Genomic DNA, 23,405 nt, shown 5'->3' on the forward strand with positions numbered 1-23,405 from the left:
AATCTAAGAAGATCTGTTCATTTGGTGATTCTAACCAAATAGTGTCCAACAACTTTTCCTTACTAGATAGTAAGTAAAAGCATGTGGGTATTTAGTTGAGTTGTCGTCGACGGTAGCACTATTGCTTTGAAAAATCGCCCTAACCAATAGTATTAGGTGGTCGCCTGGTGGGGATTAACAGGGAATATTGGACAGCTAACTTTTATGTAATTTGATCTTTGATTAGACATATTATATTGTGTTAGGTTTGTTTACTATCATAGGCGGACCCAGAATTTGGCGGTCGCGGGATACCATGACATTCAATATAAATTTATCACTGCTTATAAAGATTGGTACGGGGCCTATGCTAATATCTAACTAATTTTTGAAGACATTTGCATGTATAGATGGTGTTTTTACCGAAATTTTCGGGTGCCGGTGACCCCTCAACCCATAATGTGCGTCCGCCTCTGTCTATGACGGTGGTGCTAGAGATGGATTCACGATTTGAAGTTTAATATGAATTCTTACAACAATAACTGACTTCATATATCGTTAATCATTTATAGATATTTAGTAAATTTCTTAATACATAAGGAACTAGGCAAAATCTGTTGAATTCACGCGAACTCATAACTTACATAGTAGACCGCGCGCTTTGGATAGTGTTAGAGGTTGTTCTGATTTTCTTACCATATTTGATTTTCCTATTTTTTGAAGGAAAGGACAATATATTTATCATAATTAGGTTTTCCTTTTTGTAAAAGAAAATTATAATTCTTCCATGTTTGGCTAGTCTCTTTTCTTGTAGGAAAATGTTTGGACTTCTATAACTTGAGGATCCTTCCTTCTCATTCAGTAACATCCACAATGTAGTCATATGAGATTTGAGAGTCGTGTTTAGGGGAGAACTTTACGGGACAAGTGTTAGTATTTCACCTGTGTTTGCCTCTTCGTGAGGTTGTTCTCTCGATATTTTGTATTCTCTTGTATATAGTGGATTACTTATCTCCGTGATAAATTTGGAAATCCACGAAATCGCCATGAAAATTCAGTTAGGGTTAAGGAGAATAGAGAGAAGAAGAAGATGGAAGCTTCTCAATTAAATTTGTTATGTTCTGTCCAAAAGAATGAAAAATCTATTACAAAACATGTATAAAATGATATATATACTTTGGGCCTAAGTGCTACTGGCCCGTCCACTATTAACTATATAAATTGGGCTCCTTTGTGGCGAGGCCCAGATACCAAATATTCTCCCAGTCCAATCCCCCCCTCCCTCCTCCCCCTCAAGTTGGAAGGGAAAACCACTTGCAACTTGAAAAGAAAAGAGTGGTGACTCTGCCCGGTTAGTGGCTTGGTAAAAATGTCGGCAAACTGTCTGGCAGTAGGAACATGAGCCAAATGAATGAGGCCATCATTTAACTTGGTTCGAATAAAGTGACAATCCACCTCAATGTGTTTGATACGCTCATGGAAGACGGGGTTCTTTGCAATATGGACATCAGCCTGATTATCACAAAAAACAGAAATAAGACAGGAGACAGGAACATGCAAGTCAACTAACATATGAACTAACCAAGTCAACTCTGCAACCACTTTGCTAAGAGCTCGATATTCAGCCTCGACAGAAGATAAAGAAATAATAGGCTGCTTTTTCAATTTCCAACCAATCAAGCAATCATACAGAAAAATGCAGAAACCAGTAACAGATCGACGAGTATCAACTATGGGTGTTTAACGGGTGGGCTGGGACGGGCTGGCCACAAAAAAAAACCCCGTCCGTTTAACGTTGCGGGCTGATAGCGGGTTGTTAGCGGGCTGTATTTTTTCGAATTTTTTTTTGTCCGTCCGGGTTCGGGCTTAGCGGGATGTTAGTGGGCTGTTAGCGGGCCGTGAATTTTTTTTTTTTAAAGTAAATTTTGTTTTCCTTATTCAATGTTATTGATACTTAAGTGTTTGAAAACTTTTAAGGCTTAGAATTAAACTTTGAAGTTTAAAATTTTAAATTTGAAATTTGAAATTTATAATTTTAAAATTAAAATTTAAAAGTAAGTAGCTACAAAAAATTATTTAATAAGACCAATAGGCAATATGTAAGGATCAAGCTCCGAAGACTTTTATTTAATATTTTTTATTGAATAATATATAATACTTCAAATTAAGTTGCAAGTTCTTTTTTGATTTTGTTATTTTTGAACTTGCAAATTAAAAGTTTACAATAATTATATATAAAAAAAAAGTACATCACATGCTTTGCATCATTTTTGTAAGTTCATCCATGTCAACATGAGGTTCTTGGTTTCCGGCATTGGTTGAATCAGCACCATAAACCATTATATCTCCAATTTCTTGGTCCTCCGCTTCATCTACCTCGTCACGCCCTTGATTTTGTTGTTATGATCTTATTCAATCTCTGAAGCACACTAGAATTTTCAAAGCGTTGCTACCCAATGAATGACGGGTATCTCCTAGTTGCTGCCTTGCTTGGCTAAATGCTCTCTCTGATGCGACTGTTGAAATCGGTACATTTAGCACGTCTCGAGCCATGGACGAAAGAACAGAAAATTTATTTGAGTTGCTCCTCCACCAACCCAGTGGTAGAAATTCCTTTGTGCGGGGCTCTGCTGACTTTTGCAAGTAGAATTGAAGTTCATCAATATTCCTGCTACTGGTTTGTTGATGCTCACCTAGTGTAGACCAAATCAAATAATCTTCAACACAATCATTATCATCCAAAGCACAGGTCCCAGATGTTGAAATTGAACTTGAAGGAATATTTGCATCTACAGCAGAAGAAACATCAACAATATTAGCATAATAATTATATAATATTTCTAAATGTTTGTGTAAATCAGAAATACAAGTGCCAATATCAGGAGTTTCAGTTAGTCCATTAAAAATTTTTTTTAAAAAATAATTTAAAAAACGGGCTGAACCGGGCTGTAGCCCATTAACAACCCGTTAACAAGTTAACGGGTTGAACCGTGCTGTAGCCCGTTAACAACCCGTTAACGGGTTAACGGGCTTAGCGGGTTCCGGTGCACCGGTATCAAAAAACTGTTCGTTTGAAACCCGCTCCCCGCCCAATCCGTCCCAGCCTGCCCCCACACTACAGTTTCGGGCTGAACCGGGCTGTAAACGGGTCAGCTCGGCCCGATTAACAGGTATAGTATCAACACAGGCTGCCCAATCACTATCTGAGTAAGCAGTCAAGGTAAGGTCAGATGAGTGTGAATAGAAAAGATCTACATCAAGTGAACCTTTCAGGTATCTCAAAATGTGCAAGGCAGCAGCCATGTGGGGGACTCTTGGACACTTTAAGAACTGACTAAGGTGTTGGACAGCAAAACAAATGTCAGGCCTGTGTGAGAAAAAGTAACTTCCCAATCAAACTCCTATAGGTCTCAGGCTTGTCAAGCATATCCCCAGAATCAGCAAACATCTTCTCATGAAGTTCCAAAGGGCACACCACAGAAGAAATATCAGAACAAGCATATTCAGATAACAAGTCAGCGGTGAACTTCTTTTGATTCAGGAGGAGACCAGAAGAACAATAAGAAACTTTAATACCCAAAAAATAATTCAAAGTGCCCAAATCTTTGATTTTTAATTGGTCATGTAAAAACATCTTCAAATCAAGAATAACATGTAGATCATCACCAGTCAAAATTATATCATTAACATAAACAGCTAAAATAGTCAGTGAACAAGGAGAACTCTCGACAAACAGAGAATAATCATTGATAGAATGAGTGAAACCCCTAAAACACAAAGCTTGAGACAATTTGGCATACCATTGCCTAGAAGCTTGACATAGTCCATAAAGAGACTTTCTTAATCTACAAACCAAAGGAGCAGAAGATACAAGAGGGCCAGAAACTGAAAGGCCATGAGGCAATTTCATATAAACTTCTTTATTTAAATCGCCATGAAGAAACGCATTATTAACATCCAATTGAAATAAAGGCCACTTTTGTTTAACAGCCATTTCTATGAGATACTTGACAGTGGACATTTTCACAATAGGGGAAAATGTCTCAGTGAAATCAACACCCTCCACCTGTGTATCACCTTTAATCACAAGCCTAGCCTTATACCTTTCTACACCACCATCAGCTTTATATTTCACCTTATAAATCCATTTGTAGCCAATGGCTTTCTTGCCTTTAGGTAATTCTACAATATCCCAAGTGTGGTTGGCATCTCGAGCCTCAAATTTCTTTCTCATTGCATCTTGCCAAACAGGAATGGAGGCTGCCTGAGAATATGTACTAGGTTCAAATTCAGCATGCTCAAGAATGGAATTAGAACAAGAAGAGGAAGATGTTCTGGAAAAAGAACAAACATAGTCCTGAAGATAGGTGGGAAGATGATGGTCCCTGGAGGATCTTCTCAGAGGAGGAGAAGGAACAGAAAATGAAGGAGTGGAAGAGATAGGGGCAGGAGCAACAGAAGAAGAAGGGGAGGAAGAAGGAGTGACAGTAATAGAAGGAGAAGAGGTAGGAGAGGAAGATGAAGCAACAGTAATAGAATGGGGAGAGGGATAAGGGGGAGATAAAGGAGAAGCAGTATCAAAAAGGGAAGAGGAGGATGGAGGGGGGGGGGGGGGGGAGAATTAGAGGATTCAGGATAAATAGTAGAAGGAGCATAAATAGGTATACAAGGATATGGAATAGAAGTGGTTGTAGGATAGGATTGAGAGAAAGGAAAATAGTGCTCATGAAATATGACATCCCTAGAAATGAGACATTTCTTAGTGGTTAAATTGTTGAGTTTGTAACCCTTCTTAGCAAATAGATATCCAAGAAAGATGCATGGGGCAGCCCTGGGCTTTAACTTGTCCATGTGATGTATATGAATCGTGGCATAGCATAAACAACCAAAAGATCTCAAATGAGAATAGGTGGGCACCTTGCCATACAACATTTCAAAAGGGGATATGTCATTGAGAAGTTTAGAGGGTAACCTATTAATTATATAAGTGGCAATCAATAAACAATCACCCCAAAATTATAGTGGTAAACTAGACTGAAATAGCAATTCTCTAGAGGCCTCAAGAAGTGTTCTATGTTTTCTTTCAACTACTCCATTTTGTTGAGGAGTATATGGGCAACTAGTTTGATGAATTATTCCATGCTCTGAGTAGAAGGTAGAGGCAGAATGGCTTGAACCTTGTTCTAAGGCATTGTCACTTTTAATGGTTTGAACTTTAGTATTGAATTGAGTCTGGACCGTTGCAAGGAATGCTTTTATCAAAGGAAATGCATTGCTTTTAGCCCCCATTAGATGTGTCCAAGTAGCTATTGTATAATTATCTACAATGGTAAGGAAGTATCTATCCCCAGAATATGTAGTTGTATGATAAAATGTATCAATGTATATGAGTTAGAAAGGTTTGGTAGTAGTAGTGGAGCTATATAGAAAAGGCAGCCTAGTTTGCCTTGACATAGGACAAACATTGCAAATAAAAGGTTGTTTGGATGATAGTTAAGATAAGCCAGAAATCAATTTCATTCTAACAAAGGGAACATGAGCAAGTCTTTGATGCCAAAGAACATCCATTTTATTCATTTAAGTGGTATTACAACTAGGTATAATAATGCACACATTTGGTAAGCTAGGACAACTATAGTTACAAGTTGATGCAGAAACATAAGAAACATGAATGGAACTAGAAACAAGAGAATTACAAGTAAATGTATAACTAGGAACAACAAATGAAGAATTAACATAATTCATGGATGGTAAATCTGTAAAGAGTTAAGATTGAGATGATCTTTTCCAGACAAGCTTGTAAAGACCACTGTCCAATTTACCAAGATCCAGAGACTTCTTCAGAGAAGGGCCCTGTGGTATAAGTAAACAACATTCATAAGCAAACAAGATAAATCATATGAACTGTTGAATGATCCTATGCACAGAAATAAGATTGTGCTGGAAAGAAGGAATACATAGAACATTGTGAATAATGAGGGATGGATGCAAGGCAAAAGAACCAGTGCTGGTCACTTTTACTTTGTATCCATTAGGTAAAGACACAAGATAAGGAACAAGTAAAGGAGTAGGATTAGTAAGAAAATCTTTATTAGATGTCATGTGATCAGTAGCCCCATAATCAATTATCCAAGTTAGATTAACTGTTTGAGAAAGCATACATGAACTAAAACTAGCAATATTCAACAGATCACCAGATAGTAATGTACCAGCAAAATTAGCAGAAGCAATGAGATTAGACTGAGGAAAAGTATCTGACACATGAGACTGTTGTAATAGAGTCAGCAATCGATTGTACTGGTCCATGGACAACCCTTGAATCATGGAAGTCTGTTCAGATGAATCAGAAGAACCAGAATGAGAAGAACCATCAGTATTATGCCCAGCAGCAGTGAACTCAGGTTCAACAGTGGCATTTGCTGCAATTCTTCTCCCCTTTGTGAACTTGAAATTGGGAGAAAAATCATGAAGCTTGTAACACTTATCAATTAAGTGCCCATACTTCTTACATTATTTGCAAAACATGGGGACTTTGCCCTGATCAACATTTGCCATTTGATCGAAATTTATCTTTTGATTATACTGTTGTTTTGGAGGAGGAAACTTGGCATAATTATTGACAGTTGCATTGAATGAGGCTGAGTCTGAATTGAATTGATGAGTAGAACTAATATGCCTCTGACTCTCATCTTGGAGCAATATGTTGTAGGCAATGTCAAGAGAAGGAAGTGGTTGTCTCATAAGAAGATTGCTCCTAATACTAACATATATTTCATTAAGTCCCATTAAAATTGATATAACTTGTCCTCCTCCAATTCCTTTTGCAAGGGACAATTACAAGGATTTACAGAATGCTGGCGCATGAAGGCCAATTCATCCCACAACCTCTTCAATTTATTAAAATAGGATGCAATATACAACATCTCTATCAAGTGGAAGCTAATTCCTTCTTAATCTCAAATATTTTGGTCCCATTAACAGTATCATATCTGGTTTCGAGTTGCTTCCAAATACACTCAGCAGACTCAGAGTATTGAACGCGCTCCCAGCAAATCTCTGGAGAGAGAGAACTAGTCAACCAGGATATCACCATATTATTACATCTATTCCAAAACTTTAATTCTGGTGCATTATCAGATGGTTTGGGACAGATGCCATCTATAAAAGCTATTTTATTCTTTGCCGACAAAGCAACGATGATTTTTCTCTTCCAACCCCCAAACCCAGTACTAGCAAATGGTATGGACACTAAGGAAGTGCCAGGAATATCAGATGAATGTATAAACAGAGGACTCGAGGGTCTGGGAAGTATGTAGAAGAGGAGCTGGTACTATCTCCCAGAGTCATATTGAAAACAACAGAATCACGCCAATTTTATGCGAAAATCTACACATGCAAAACACTAGGACAAGGGAAAACCAATTGTAACAGACAAATGAGTGATAACAGGTTCAGATTTACCACACTTCTTCGCTACCGGAAGAAGAACGACCTTCAAAATGAGAGAAAACAACAAAAAAATCAACAAATCCGACGAAGCACAGATGAGACGAAGATGAGAGAAAATCCACAAAATCGTGTGAGGCTACCATCGGACGAAAGCTGTGCGCGAGATCTACGTGAATCCTCGCTCTGATACCATGATAAATTTGGAGATCCACGAAATCGCCATGAGAACTCAGTTAGGGTTAAGGAGAATAGAGAGAAGAAGAAGATGGAAGCTTCTCGATTAAATCTGTTATGTTCTGTCCAAAAGAATGAAAAATCTATTACAAAACATATATAAAATGATATATATACTTTGGGCCTAAGTGCTACTGGCCCGTCCGCTATTAACTATACAAAATAAAATTACACAAGTTGGGCTCCTTTTTGGCGAGGCCTAGATGTCAAATATTCTCCCAGTCCAACAGCCGTTGACGTAGATCAGTTGATTGAACCACGTTAAATATTTGTGTCTCTTTTGGTATATTTCTTTTTTGTTTTTTGATTTATCGTCGTTCAATTGTTGCTTTACTAACTTTCGCATGACAACGGACTTTTTCGATCATAACAAATAGTGCTGGGATTAGTTCGCGGCACCTCGAATATTATGTTGGCTTCTTAACAGCTCAACGAAGAGGTGATAGTTGAACGACTTCCCTCGTAACAATGATTAGTTGTACTCTTTCCGTTCAAAGAAAATGATAGAGCTCGAAATCTGATGATTGTCTATCTCACTAGCAGTGCAAGATCAGATATTTATTAACTAATATTTTCAAATAAAAATTACATGTGTAAAAGCTACGTACTACGTTTGTATAAAAAGCAGTAGTACTGGCATATTCGCGTCGATAGGTCCATGATAAAACACTTTCTCCAAAAAAAATTTATTGTTGAAGCTCGAACTCGAGACTTAATCATTTTGTTTTACTACAATTGAGATATCGTTGAGTTTTCATTATTGTTCAAAATGTATTCTTAAAATGTGTTCTGCTATGGTATGTGATGCCACTTAACTGACCCTCCCAAACCTATATAGCTGCGAATATTTTGTTTTTCATCAAGAGAGTGTGTTGTCCCCACTGTGGAGATGTATGTCACAGGGTATTTTGTTTTCTAATTTATACTCTTTTATTACATATTTAAATAAAAAAGCTGCCAGAAATCATATGAAGGTAAAAATAGAAGGTTCCTACACATTGAACAAATAGTCACTTCCAGAAATAGTATGGGATTTTGCTGCTAAATTGATTTGAGTACAATTAAGTGTGTCAGGAAGGCAAATGACTTGCACAAAGTAGGAGGTTTTACTGCTAAATTGATTTGAATACACTTAAGTTGTTGATTTATTACAGAGGTGGAGCCAAGATTTGAATTTTATGAGTTTAAAATTTTTGTCTGTTTAAGTTACTGGGTTCTAAATATATTCAATAAATTTCTTAAAACAAGTACAAAATTTTGACTAAAGCTACTGGGCACGTACCCGCAACCGCAACCGAAAGGCTAGCTCCGTGGTTGAAGTGTGTTGACCCCCATATAGTACCTATAGTCTGGGGATTTCAGTTTACTTCAGTTCGCTAAAATAAATGTAAGTAACATAGGTGGATTTTTATTACTATTATCTTAGAGCGAGGTGCCTGAAATGTTTACTGCAAAGAAAATTAAATATGGAACATGAGTTAATTTTAGAGTCTTTAGACTGCTTGGACGTCAAATAATTAATGTCAAATCATGCTACTTGTTTTAAATCAGAATTTTAGACTAAATAGAAAATGAGAAAAGCTTAGCAATCGGTAAATGGAAGGGAATATAAGTACAGCCGTTCTCTGTTATATCTGCCAATGAAGTAAGTGTTGACTCGTATTCAGTATTCTGAGTATACAATACAGAGTGCAACTGGAAATACAGCTAAGTTTGAAGTGAAACAAATTAAATAGCCTGCCCTCTTTCACGATTCTTTTTTTTTTCCTGTTAAAATTACGTAACAAAGTAATAACATAACCAAAGTGCATCGGCCATCGGCAATGTAAAAAATATATACACAATCAATTCAATTAGGAGTATAAGATAATTGCAAGTAAAACTTTATGATAAAATATTAGTAATTTGATAACCTAATAAATAATTGTAATTGATATGCTATCATAAGTTAAATTACATTATTAGTGTTAAAAAATCTTTATACTCCCTACATATGTATATAACTTAAATAATAAAGGAAATCATTGGTCAATTATCTCCAACCACTCAAAACCTCCTCGATACCTTATTGCCTTATTCTACTTTCTAGGAAACTAAGAAAACAAAAATAATTAACAAAAAATGGATCCATATTCTACAACCATTGATCTCCATTAAAGTTCCCTCCATCATTTTTAGCCGTCGATCTATTTACATTGACTTTCTCGTTTGATTTTCATTTTTAATAAATCTTAGGAAGGGAATAACTTGAGCTATAAATAATAACGCTCTCCTTGTATCCAATCCTGCGGCCTGCAAACAAGAAATACAAAGTGTTAGATCTTGAAATTTACGTTTACTACATAAGGTATATATTCGTCTGAATTCTTGAGCAATTAAAGAGAGATATAGGCATGGCAACTGAGCAAGAACAGAGTAGCAGTAGTAACAAACTCCAGAAATGGTCTCTTTATGGGAAGACAGCTTTAGTTACAGGTGGAACCAGAGGTATTGGGTAAGTCATTCTTGACTTGTTGAGTTCGTTCTTCTTGAAAACCGAGGGTCAAAAATTAGGTGTCTACAACTAGGGGCGGAGCTAGATAGGCGGAAAGGATTCAGCTGTATATATACACTTAATATAGTATTAGATTTTGAATCATCTTAGTTTCTTCGGTGCGTTTATTTGTTTTTTGTTTTTGAATCCATTTGGTGAAAATCCTGGTTTTGCTATGTTACTACAGTTTTCTTCAGTTGTTTCTCTTTTCATTTTTTCTTTTATTTAGGTTTGCAATAGTGGAGGAATTAGCAGGATTTGGAGCAACTATACATACATGTTCAAGAAACCAGAAAGAACTTGATGAGAAGATACAAGAATGGAAAGGCAAAGGATTTAAGGTGACTGGCTCTGTTTGTGATTTGTATATTAAAGAAGAGAGAGAACAACTTATTCAGACTGTTTCTTCTGTGTTTGAGGGCAAGCTCGATATACTGGTAAGTTTCCTTGCTAATTACTACTATTTTTTCTCTACTGAAATCGTTAATTACAACAGAGAGACGAAAAAAAATCGATCTCCCTAAAACCAATATGTCCATCCTTATGGAATTTGAGTTACCACAACTAAAATAACAAACTCGGTGTAATCCCACGAAATGGGTCTGAGAAGGGTAAAATGTAGACAAGACCTTATCTTTGTGACGATAGAAAAGTTATTTCTGATATACCAAGGAATTTGAGTTACCACAATACTTTTTATTTAGTCACTAATTAACATCTGAAATTTAATGAGCTGATTAATTAATCCAGATTAGCCCGCGTGGAGAGAGAGTTACCAAGGTCAATCTTCTTAATGTCTGAATTTAATTTTAGAAACCATTTGCTTTATATTTTTTTTAGAAACAAATACATTATTTCACGAATATGTAAAAGTATTATGCATATTTATTTTAGATTCATAAAGGAATTTAATTAATGCAGTAACTCTTTGAACAATGAATTAATAATCATGTTAAATGAGACGAAATTCAGGGACATAAAATATACTACTGATTTTTCCTTTTAGAAATCTCTAACTTAAATAAATAAAAGCATGTATTAAATATGTAAAGACGGTTTTTAATTTATTTAACTCTTTAAATAGTAAATATAACATGTATTAAATGAGACAGCTATTAAAATGACGTAAAACCTCTCTGTTGAATTTTCCAGACATTGTAACGTAAACACCCTCGTCATTGTAGACACATGCCAAGATATAAGTGAAATCAGATTAGAACAGGAAAGGCCAATAAAGGCCAAATTTAGGTGACAAACTTCCAACAGCATCAATGATAGAAGACAAAATTGGAATACTGGAAACGTTATATTTTCTCCTGTCGTTTTCTTGTATTTATTATAGCTAATTCTCATCTCTTGGAACTACTTACTGACATATAGGGCCATTGCATTATATGTATTTTCTAAAAGTATATATATCTTAACAAAGAGGCGGAACTAGAATTTGAATATGGCGGAGCATATGATCAAACTATTCAATTAGTGTCTACATTACACTTTTAATTTTAAAGATTCCAAGCAAAATATATGATTGTCTTTAACATATATATTCTTATATATTAAAAAAATTTGTCAAAGTTAACGGGGTCCGGTGACCCCTTATTCCGAAGCATAGGTCGCCTATGAGAGTGTAACTACACCCTCCCATCTCACATATTACTAGTTCTGGCAAATTAAGTGAAATATTTAAAAGAGATAAATATGTCTTAAAATATTAAATAATATGGACCGAAGAGAGTATATGGTAATTGATTATAATCTTGTTCATTTTATTTCATATGGAAATTTATTATAGGTGAATAATGCTGCGATAAGTATGATAAAAAGAGCTGCGGATATTAGTGCAGAAGATTATTCAAAGATTATGGGAACTAATGTGGAGTCCCCTTTCCACTTGACCCAAATTGCTTACCCTCTCTTGAAAGCAAGTGGAAATGCAGCTAGCATTGTTTTCATTTCTTCCCTTGCTGGTTCAGTTGCACTACCTGCACTTTCTGTCTATGGAGCTTCTAAAGGTAAAATTACTAACACATGAAACTATATATTTCAGCTTAACACTTCTTTATATTTTCCTTAAAAACGAAAATTATTTCGGAAGGGGAACCTTAGATACAACGATAAAGTTGTCTTTGTGTATCGTATATGTCACGGGTTAGAACTGTGAATGCATAATACTTCATACACCGAACTGCCTTTTAAAAAACAAATCTCTATCACATTATAAGATCAGGAAAAGAAAGGAGAAAATTGAGAATTGGACTTTCACCTATATATATCGCTAAATTATTAGCCTTCTTCATGCAACATAATATTTCGGTTATTGATTGAAAAATTTCTTGATGTCAAATTAATGATTATTCTTTTATATAATAGGTGCAATCAACCAGCTGACGAAATTTTTGGCGTGCGAATGGGCTAGTGATGGAATCCGCGTTAACACAGTCTCTCCCTTTGCTGTCAAAACCAACATTTTGAAACCGGTAATGTTCCTAATATCCAAATTTGCACTTCAGCAGTAACATATTTTCTTCCAATTATATATGAGTTTTGAATTAATTCTTTTAAATAGATATTTTCTAGTGTGAATGGTATGAATCATTATCATAAAATGAGGAAAGAACATACTCTATTGATTTTGGAAGGAAGTATTCAAATTTGATATGTAATGTTGTCGACGCTGTAGATGTCTATATATTCCTAAGCATGCAAAGAAACGTTGTGTTTATAGTCTCTTTCTCAATGTTTTTATTTATAACTTTAGCTATAATTTGCAGGAGGATATTGACCCGTCATTATTGGGAAATTATTCAGAACTGATGTGTAGAACACCTTTGAAACCAATAGCAGAGGCAGATGAGATATCGCCAGTGGTGGCATTCCTTTGTCTTCCTGCTGCTTCACACATTACTGGTCAGATTATTCATGTTGATGGTGGATTTTCAGCTGGTAGTTTCAAATTTCAGTCCTAATTTAATACTCAATACAAAGAAAAATATAACATGGGGTGGCTCTTTTTATTTTTATTTATTATTTATTTGTATCAACAAACAATGTTACGTTCTTGTAAAAGATTGGCTCTTTCACAATGTAAAACTGTATCCTTGCTGTCAGTAACGGAAAATTTAGTATTGTTGATTTTTACAAATTTCTTAAATTCAACGAGAGCAATGATTTGTTGAGACTAATTGATCTTGCGAATGTAAGCTATCAAACAAACTAATCATTAAACGTAGTAATCGGTAATGCTTATCAGAGTGTCAATTCAATTACTAATTAACACTACTTTGTGTCATTTGTTTCGACATACAATGGATATAATCAACGAATTTACGTTGAAGATGATTGAGAATTACCATCAATTTTCACTTTTTCCTTCTGTCAGTTTCGTTGCGGATATGACACGATTACTAGATTTGAATATGCTTGAGATAGATGTGACCGACAATCCCTGGGTCCAGGGATGAGGCAAAAGAAAAGAAAAGCTTCTACTTGTAAGAATGACAGAAAACAAAAAAACAACATGATATTTACTACAATATTCAGTGTGAATCCAAACATCGCTTTATAAAAGTATTGAAATAAAACAACTCAAAACTATACGTAAAATAGAAATCATTAGGCCCTATTTCTTTTTTGAAAAGAAAAGAAAAAGTTCTTTTTTAAGTTTAAAGTTGTACTCGAAGAAAAATTGTTTAATATTCCAAATACAACAGTTACGATATATAATGAAGTAGTACTTAATAAATAAACAATTAATAAAGCAAAAGCTCCGTTATTCTTTCTTGGATGAGCTAAATTACGTAGCACGAAGTGGAGTGTGGAATGTGGTGTTTGGATTAATTGCCTTTACTCAAACCCAAGAAATGAATACTAAAATAGTCACAATTGTTAAGCGAAAAACTTATTATGGACAATAGCCCATGATCTCCTCCCCAAGAAAGTGACACAAATATATACAGTACAAAGACAAAATCCATCTTCCATTGCCATAATCGCCAGATTCTATGACCTTGTCGGCCGGCAGTTCATCAGTAATGTAACTAACACCACAATCTATAGTAAGTTGCTATCTCAAACATTACTAAATAGGAATAAATTTAGAAAAAGAAACAAAGATATGGAGTATATATTTAACTGTACCACCAAGGGGTATATGGGATGGCCTGATACAGAGGCAGATTCATGATTTAAAACTCTATGAGTTCAACCTTTAAGGTTTTTAGTATATATATTAAATCTGTTATACTTTTAAAGTTATGAATTCATCTATATTATTTTTTATAATTTTAATAACTTTTTTACACATAAATTTATACTCCGCATCAAAAGTTATGGATTTAATTAAATCAGTTAATAGAATACTATATTCGCCCTTGACGTGGTATTCTTATACGTTTAATTAGAGGTTTTAAGTTCCAAGCTTGATAATAGAGAACTTTTTCGCCAATAAGTGCTTTCTCTGAGCCTATCCGATGCAAGTTCAACTTAATCGAACCATTGAATTCCGAATACTAAATACCCAAAGCCAAAAAAGAAAAAACACAAAGACAACTCTTAGTTTTATACTATAAATAACTTCAAGCACAACCTCCAAAGAAAAATGAAACAATTCATAACAAATAACACGTGCAGCAACTTTCAAGGGAAAAGGAACAAACACACAAAATAAAAGTATTGATTTTGGAGTAAAAGTACAGAAAAGGTACAAATATTTGATCATATAAAGGAGTCCATGTCCTATTGTGTAGAGACAAAACACTTCATTTTTTGGATAATTGCGCAGGCAATTGGTTTAGCTTTAGCCCTCCCAAATGATGGGTTGAAACTTAAATTATAGTGCATGCTTTCGTTCTTCTGAATAAAGCTGACAAATAAAAAAAACATTACTTCCTAATTTCGGGATAAGTAAGAATGTTACAGGAGGATGACAGGGTGATGTATTTATTTATCAATTCTGTTTGAATTAAAGATTGCATGCATGGATGTTAAAGACGGACCGGAACGGACGATTTCATTTCTTGTGTTAGAGATTTAGAATTTAAGAAATAGAGGAAAACTTTTCAAATTTGTGGTTTAAGTAAATCTATAGAAATTTGTGTGACTAGAAATTATCCCATTAAAGATAAAAAAAATAATTTAAAGTTGAACATTACTAAATAGAATGATATTTTTTTTGGACAGACTAAAAAGGAAAGAATATTAGACGGAGTAGTAGTAATTTTGAATTCAAATATGTATGGATCAAGAAAACTATTTTCACTATTTGGTTCAAGAAAAAAGAATACCAGATCTAAACGTAAGCAGACCTAGATAAGTAAAAAAATGTTTTATGTCTAACCATTCATTTAATTTTTGGATGCATTGATTAATTTTTGGATGCATTGACTAACCAAGCTTACTCGCCGGTCCAGCAAGGCCCCTTTTTCCAGCATTGATGAGGATCGAGACCGAGGATGGCAGGGACGCTTCGTTCGGGTGAAGACCGAAGATCTGACCCCCCGAGTTTATGCCATTCCCCGAGAAGTGGAATGCGTTTTGTAAGTGCAGCCTTTCCTTAAGTGCCAATTTTTCCTCATTTCCCTTTTCATCATTTGTATTTGTGGTTGTGCAGCTGTTGCCCGGGTTCCAAATGCAGTCCACCGGCTCAAGGAGTGGATCGAAGGCATCTGCAAACATATGTCATACTTCGAGCGCTCATGGCGCAAGTTTCAAAGGGTCGATGGGAGGCCCGTTCTCACGGTAAGGTTCTCTTTTGAATAGTCGTTTCCGTGCTATTAACTTACATAACACTGACCATTCTTATTTCTTTCACAGGTTTACCTAAGACCACTGACCTTAGGCCGTTGGAGGACGTGTCCTTATCTGTTGATCCCTCAGTTACGGGACAGCCCAGGGCTATCGTGGGGGAAAATAAGAAGAGGAAAAGAAAATCTTCGGGCTCCCCAGGTCCCAAGGTGAATCCAAAGAAGAGGGTGACTCGTAAGCCCAAGAAGAGTATCAGTTTTCCGCTCCGAGTGTGGACCCTGGTCGCAAGAGAGCGGTTATTCCTACTGTCCCGGAGGATGCCCGGTTTCTATCTGCTCCCGTGGGCTTAGCCAGCTACCTCCGATGTCTGGTGACCAAGGAGGACCAGGAGAAAATGAACGAGGTGGATGTGTCGTGTCTTTTTAATGAGGCGCAACAGGCGCTGAACCAAAATTTGACGATCTCGAAACACACACCTAAATTATGCTTGCTAATCAATTATAGTATAGTATAATATCGTATCCTCGGGGATTGGATTTAAACAGTATTCTTGTAGTTTCTAGATTGATTGCTATACAAGATAATCAACAATTAAGATTTGTATGATTTCTAACTATAATTAACTAAGAATCTAAAGCTATTGACTAATGATAATCGCAACAAAGGTAAGCAAGGAATTTATCAATGGGAAAAAATAGGGGTTGATAGGATAGGTGCAAGATAATTGTTTGAGATCTAACTCTAGATAATTCACTTCTAATGTTCAAGTGAGTCTCTCGAATTCACTCAATTATTAGTTCAAATATTCAACAAAACTCCTCTCTTGATTAAGTCTTAACCTCACAAGATGAACCAATTTAAGCCCGTAAAAATATGCAAGAATGCGTAGTAGATTGGTCTTTGGGAGAACCTTTCTCGATTATCCTCCTAACTAGGTTTAATCAATGATTCAACTAATCTTTTTCGATTACTTAGAAGAATCTATGAACTCAACCAACAATATAATGCAAAGATATCACAAGTTATGCCTATCTCGATTACATGAACAAATGAATATAGATGCAATAATTAAATCATCCAAAAATGCTTCAATACATAAAACTAGAGTTATAATCCCGTAATACCCTATATTTTTTTATAGGGGTGTATTGGTCATTAGCATAATAATAATAATAATAATAATAATAATAATAATAATAATAATAATAATAATAATAACTATAAGAAACTAACTACAAAAAAACAAACAAACAAACAATGAAACTAAATAAACAAAACATAAAGAAGAAAGAATACAAGTGGGCTTAGCCCATTAACGTGGCACAAGTTACAAGGGTTAGAAAAAAAAAGAAGAAAAAAGAACAAACAAAACAAACATCTATCTATCAAATTGAAAGGGATTAGGGGAAGGGAAAACTCAGACAGAAGCAACGGGTTTCAGAAGAAAAAAAAATCCCTAGAAGGAAAGGAAGAAAGCATCAAACGGGAAAAACAAACGAAAGAGAGTCTCGGGTGTTTCTTTAGCGCCAAAGATTGTGTTTCATCTAATCTTTGGCATACAATTCCTTGGGTTTCAGCAATACACTCCAAGTAGTTACATGTATTTATTCCTCTTTTAAGACAATGGAATTTTATATACATAATTCTGATAGGGCTGAGTAGATATAATTTTGGAATTGGATTAAGAATTTGAAAGATAAAGCTAAGGAAATTTGGAGAAATTCACGAGAGTTTTCCGTAAATTAACTGGGTATATTATACGAATAGGTTGGAGTTGATAGATTAGTAATTGCTCATATGTGGGTAACTATAATTCGGCAAATTAAGAGTTAACTCGGAGGATTGGGTATTCTAAACTAGTGATGGATTTAGCCTAAACAAGAAAATTAACATGAGATCGATATTATGTAATTATAGATTGATTGGAGGAAGTTGTACGAATTGCTCGAAGTGAAGCATTTGGTATTTTGGCACGAGTACTGTGAGTAGAAATCTAACCGCAATTTATGTTTTCATAACTTGCATGATTTACACATGATTTTTAATATGAATATGTTACCGATTATTTTGAGTTGTATATGGGATAAGTCTTTTACTCGATATGATACCGAATAGATTTGTGACATGATTACCATTGTTTTAAATAATCTTGTTGTCATTAGATATATTTTACTGTTACTTGAATTTACTGTTATCGAAATAAAATTACATGATTTGATAAGAACCGAAATGCCCTATATTATTTTAAAATATTTTCCTATGAGTATATACGGATACAAAGACAAGTATAAATGAGAGTAGACTTTGAAGGATCCCGGCTAACGGCGGGTTCGTTAGACCCGGTGCACCTTGTAATTACTGATTACCGTTACAACCCTCGCTAGTGGGAAGGTAGAACTAGCATACCGTTCTCGAATAGAGACTACCGTTATATTTGACTTCTTGCGAAGAAGTCCACAGTTTATCGATTACATGATCCGTTCATTGAAACCTCCCAAATATGAATATTGATATTATACAATGGTTACCGAACTTATTACTGAATTGTTAATTGTATTATAATACAAAAAAAAAATATGATGAGGCTGGAAATTATTTATTGTTTCTGAAAGGCATTTTTATGTTATTTCTGTTTGAGATACTAGCATGTTTTCTGACTTGTCCCCAATAAAAGCGGTTGTGGTTAAGTGTTATTACTCACTGAGTTAGAGACTCATTCCTCGCTATTTTTTTTTACAGAGACAGCAGTTGATGCGGGCGAAGATTTCGTTAATTAGAGCGCACATGTTGATAGTTCTTGGTGAGCCTCGCACTTGTTCATGTGGGCGAAAATTTTATTTATTGTTATGGTCTTTCTTTGAACTCTTAGAGTCGCTCAACAATCAATATTTTAGTGTCATGGGTATTCTTTTGTTATTATAGTCTTATGTTGAGTATCGTTTTTTATTATCAAAGTTGGAGATAAATTAGTATTTCTGGTTGTTAGTGGGTTAATTAGTAATGGTTGAGACTTGTTTTGATTAATTGATGAGTTGTCGATTGTTTGGTTTGATATTAGAATGGTTGGTTGTTGATTTTGAGACAGAAAATTTTTTTGGATAGTCCAAAAATAGGGAAAACTCTGCCTGATTTTCTGTAAAATACCGATGAGGCTTACTTGGGAGCACTTGCTCCTAAGCGTCGGTCACGATCCTAAATTGGGTCGTGACAAAGTTGGTATCAGAGCTTAGGCTTTAAGTCCCGAGTCATGGAGCAATGTTTAGTAGAGTATTGTTCATGGGTATGTAGGCGCCCATACTTATGATCTTGAGGCTACTGAACATCTAGGAATGTTTTCCCTTCTTTCATCCTTTGATCTTGCGTTGAGATAACTTAAGACTGACTTTGGAGTATTTCTTTCGCAGATGGCTAGGACACGCACACCCTCATCTACTGGACGTGGTACTACCCGGGGTGGGGGTCAAGTTGGGGTTCATCAAACGAGAAGACAGACTGCTCTTCAACCGAAAGTTGGGAATATGGGTCAACCACAAGCTGCTATGCCAGATCAAGTGCAAGGGCAGGGAGCTCAGGACGCTCCACCATAAGTGCCAACTGTTGTACCTACTGTCGCCTTACCTGCAGATACAGTGGCAAGGTTATTGAATGTGTTAGAGACATTGATGCCTACTTAGGGTGGAAGTTCAGCTCCTCACGCTACTTTACAGACACAAGCACCTACACAGACTCACACTTTCAGGAATAAGGAGGTATCCCTGCAAGAGTTCCTGAAATTGAAATCACCAAAATTCACAGGTTCCGATAATTTAGTAGATCCTCAAAGTTTCTTGGATGGGACACTCAAGGCATTATGTGCTCTTGGATGTTCGAGTGAGAGAGCCGTGGAACTCACAACATACATACTAGAGGATATGGCCAACACATGGTATGAAACTGTATTGCTAGGAAGGCCAGCAGGAGCATTATCACTGACATGGGATGAGTTCACTAAGTTGTTCATGAATCATTTTCTTCCAGACAGCCTGGTGCAAAAATATCTTAGAGACTTTGAGAGATTTGTTCAGACTCCAGATATGGATGTGTCAACATATAACACCAAGTTTTATAAGCTGGATAGATATGCTCCGTACTTAGTGCCTACCGAAGAAGCTCTAGTTCAGAGGTTCATTGATGGATTGGTTAGTCGGTTATACACTATAGTAGCCCCACATATGAAGACTTTATCCTACTCTGATGCAATCGACCTTGCTAGAAAAATTGAAAACAAGGGACGTGATGAGCGTGCGGCTAGTGATTTATGTAAGAAGGCCAAGACAGGAGGGTCTTTTAGTGGCGGTTTTAGTGAATATAAAAAAACAGGAAATCAGGGATAACAACAATAGGGTTCTCAGGCAGGAACACACCTGTCTTCACAGACCACATACAGACCACATTACAGACAAGGTACTAGGGGACCATCAACATCTGGACATCGTAATTCTAGGCAGATATATGCCACTACTCCAGTCTGCCAGACCTATGGTAGATCGTATTTGGGCTAATGTCGTGTTCTAATTGGAGAGTGCTTTCGGTGTGGCCAGTTAGGACATCACTTAAGGGATTTCCCTCAGCCTCCGAGGAATTTCAACCAGGCTTCTATTTAGTCAGCTGCACCTACTCAGACTACTTGTAATACTTCAAGTGCTACGGGTACAGGAAATAGAGCTTGAGGTGCTAGGGACCGTGCTACTGTGAATCAAGGACAAGGGAATGCTGGTAGAGTTCAGGCGAGGGTTTTTGCATTTACTAGACAAGATGCTCAGGCCTTGAATGCTGTGGTTACATGTATTCTTTCTGTCTGTTCATTTGATGCACTTGCGTTGATTGATCCGGGATCTACTCACTCCTATGTGTCCTCGTACTTTGCTTTGAGGTTTAGTAGATAGCCTGAGCTATTGAATGAACCTTTTCTAGTTGCTACTCCTGTTGGAGAGTCTCTATTAGCTGAATACGTGTATCGTGCTTGTCAGATTCGGGTTGAGGGTAAACATACTCTAGCTGATCATATTGTACTTGATATGATTGACTTTGACATACTGAGAGGAATGGATTGGTTATCTTTTTGCTATACTATCGTCGATTGTCATGCAAAGATAGTCAAGTTTGAGATACCAAACGATCTTAGTTTTATTCTAAAATGGGGTCAGGTTCCAGAGACTTGCAAAGTTGTATATTTTATGAAGGATCAACGACTTCTGAAGAAAGGTTGCTTGGGTCTCTTAGCTATTGTAAATGACACAAGAAAGGAAACAATTAGTATAGAAGATGTTCTAGTAGTGAGAGAATTTTCTGAAGTATTTCCTGAGGATTTACCAGGATTGCCTCCAGTACGAGAAATAGATTTTGGTATTGATTTACCACCTGACACACAACCCATATCAATACCGCCATATCGGATGGCACCAGCAGAGTTGAAGGAGCTAAAACAACAACTACAGGATTTGTTAGATAAGGGTTTTATCAGACCGAGTATATCTCCATGGGGTGCACCAATACTGTTCGTAAAGAAGAAAGACGGATCCCTGAGAATGTGCATTGACTATAGGCAGTTGAACAAGATAACAATACACAATAAATATCCTTTGCCTCGTATAGATGACATGTTTGATCAGTTACAAGGAGCTGCCCATTTTTCAAAGATTGACCTCCGTTCTAGTTATCATAAACTTAGAATCAAAGATGAAGATATCTCTAAGACTGCTTTCAAAACTCGATACGGGCACTATGAGTTCTTTGTGATGCCTTTTAGACTGACTAATGCTCCAGCTGCATTCATGGATTTAATGAATCGGGTGTTCAACCCGTTTCTGGATAGATTTGTTATAGTATTTATTGATGATATCCTGATATATTCTAGTAGCCAAGGAGAACACGAGGATCATCTCAGGACTGTGTTGCAGACATTACGAGAACATCGACTTTATGCTATGTTCTCGAAGTGTGAATTTTGGCTAGACTCAATATCATTTCTGGGGCATGTGGTATCCAAAAATGGCATTATGGTAGATCCTAAGAAGACCGAAACTGTGCAGAAATGGCCCAGACCTATTCTCCTACAGAGATTCACAGCTTTTTAGGATTAACAGACTATTACAAGCATTTTGTGCAGGATTTCTCCAGAATAGCAGTGCCACTAACTAAGCTAACACAGAAAAATATAAAGTTTCAGTGGACGGAGGAATGTGAGTAGAGCTTTCAAAAACTCAAAACATGTTTGACAACTGCACCAATATTAGCCTTACCATCAGGTTCTGGAGGATTTACAGTATTCTGTGATGCCTCGAGAGTGGGATTAGGATGTGTTCTCATGCAAAATGGTCGTGTTATAGCTTATGCTTCGAGACAATTGAAAAAGCACGAGCAAAACTATCCTACACATGATTTGGAGATGGCCGCAGTGGTATTTGCTCTAAAAATTTGGAGGCATTACCTATATGGCAAAACTTATGAGATTTATACTGACCATAAAAGTCTGAAGTATATCTTTCAGCAGAGAGATCTGAATCTTTGGCAACACCGTTGGATGGAACTACTCAAAGACTATGATTGTTCTATTTTGTATCATCTTGGAAAAGTCAATGTGGTGGCTGATGCATTGAGCAAAAAATCTATGGGGAGTTTGGCACATATAGCTCCTGCAAAGAGACTTTTGGCCAAAGATATTCAGAGACTAGAAGATACAGGTATCGGATTTAGTGTCAGAAATTCAGAGGCATTGTTGGCTTGTGCTCAGGCTAAGTCTTCATTAGTTGAGCGCAATGAGGCCGCCCAATATGAGGATGAGAGATTATGTAAATATAGAGATGAGGCCTTAGCTGGTAAAATCAAGGATATGATTATTGAAAGTGATGGTGTGCTTCGAATGGGGTACATGCTATGTATAGCAGACGTAGATGGGTTGAGACATTCTATTATTGAAGAACCCACAACTATAAATACACCATACATCCTGGATCCACAAAAATGTACCAAGACCTGAAGCAATTCTATTGGTGGGAAGGTATGAAGAAAGATGTTGCTAACTTTGTTTCTAGTTGTTTGACTTGTCAGCAGGTCAAGGTTGAGCATCAATGACCCACAGGACTACTACAACAAATTGAGATTTTAGAGTGGAAATGGGAAAGAATTACTATGGATTTTGTCACCGGGATACCACGAACCCTTAGAGGTTATGACTCTGTATGGGTGATTGTAGATCGACTGACGAAATCAACACACTTTTTTCCAGTGAAGACTACATATAGCGGAGTGAGGTATGCATAGATATTTATGAACGAAGTTGTCCGACTTCACGGAGTTACAATATCCATCATCTCTGATAAAGGATCACAATTTACCTCACACTTTTGGAAATCTTTTCAAGAAGCATTGGGTACACGAGTAGATCTTAGCACTGCATTTCATCCCCAGACAGACGGGTAGTCTG

At 36.3% G+C, this 23,405-nt stretch overlaps 2 protein-coding genes across 2 annotated transcripts; both read left to right on the forward strand.

Moving 5' to 3' along the window:
- The first annotated feature begins 9,921 nt into the window (after positions 1-9,921).
- LOC104114229 (tropinone reductase homolog At5g06060-like) lies at positions 9,922-13,340 on the forward strand. The gene is made up of 5 exons (XM_009624624.4): positions 9,922-10,156; positions 10,425-10,632; positions 11,991-12,210; positions 12,569-12,675; positions 12,970-13,340. Exons 1-5 carry the CDS (start codon positions 10,056-10,058, stop codon positions 13,162-13,164), a joined length of 831 nt encoding a protein of 276 aa, XP_009622919.1. The 5' UTR covers positions 9,922-10,055; the 3' UTR covers positions 13,165-13,340.
- Positions 13,341-19,458: 6,118 nt separating this feature from the next.
- LOC117281014 (uncharacterized) lies at positions 19,459-22,958 on the forward strand. Its single transcript, XM_033660777.2, has 5 exons — positions 19,459-19,491; positions 19,615-20,275; positions 20,894-21,981; positions 22,089-22,161; positions 22,228-22,958. Exons 1-5 carry the CDS (start codon positions 19,459-19,461, stop codon positions 22,956-22,958), a joined length of 2,586 nt encoding a protein of 861 aa, XP_033516668.2.
- Positions 22,959-23,405: the final 447 nt, after the last annotated feature.

The sequence above is a fragment of the Nicotiana tomentosiformis genome, chromosome 2 (assembly GCF_000390325.3).
Source record: "Nicotiana tomentosiformis chromosome 2, ASM39032v3, whole genome shotgun sequence".
NCBI lineage: Eukaryota > Viridiplantae > Streptophyta > Magnoliopsida > Solanales > Solanaceae > Nicotiana > Nicotiana tomentosiformis.

Excerpts from the sequence above, each read along its gene's own strand:
- LOC104114229 (XM_009624624.4), top strand. The coding sequence starts at position 10,056 with ATGGCAACTGAGCAAGAACAGAGTAGCAGTAGTAACAAACTCCAGAAA. Across the intron at positions 12,211-12,568 it reads TGTCTATGGAGCTTCTAAAG|GTGCAATCAACCAGCTGACG; the intron begins GTAAAATTACTA and ends TTTATATAATAG. Across the intron at positions 12,676-12,969 it reads AAACCAACATTTTGAAACCG|GAGGATATTGACCCGTCATT; the intron begins GTAATGTTCCTA and ends TATAATTTGCAG.
- LOC117281014 (XM_033660777.2), top strand. The coding sequence starts at position 19,459 with ATGGGTCAACCACAAGCTGCTATGCCAGATCAA. Across the intron at positions 20,276-20,893 it reads AGGAGGGTCTTTTAGTGGCG|TTGCTACTCCTGTTGGAGAG; the intron begins GTTTTAGTGAAT and ends AACCTTTTCTAG. Across the intron at positions 22,162-22,227 it reads GTTTCAGTGGACGGAGGAAT|GTTCTGGAGGATTTACAGTA; the intron begins GTGAGTAGAGCT and ends CCTTACCATCAG.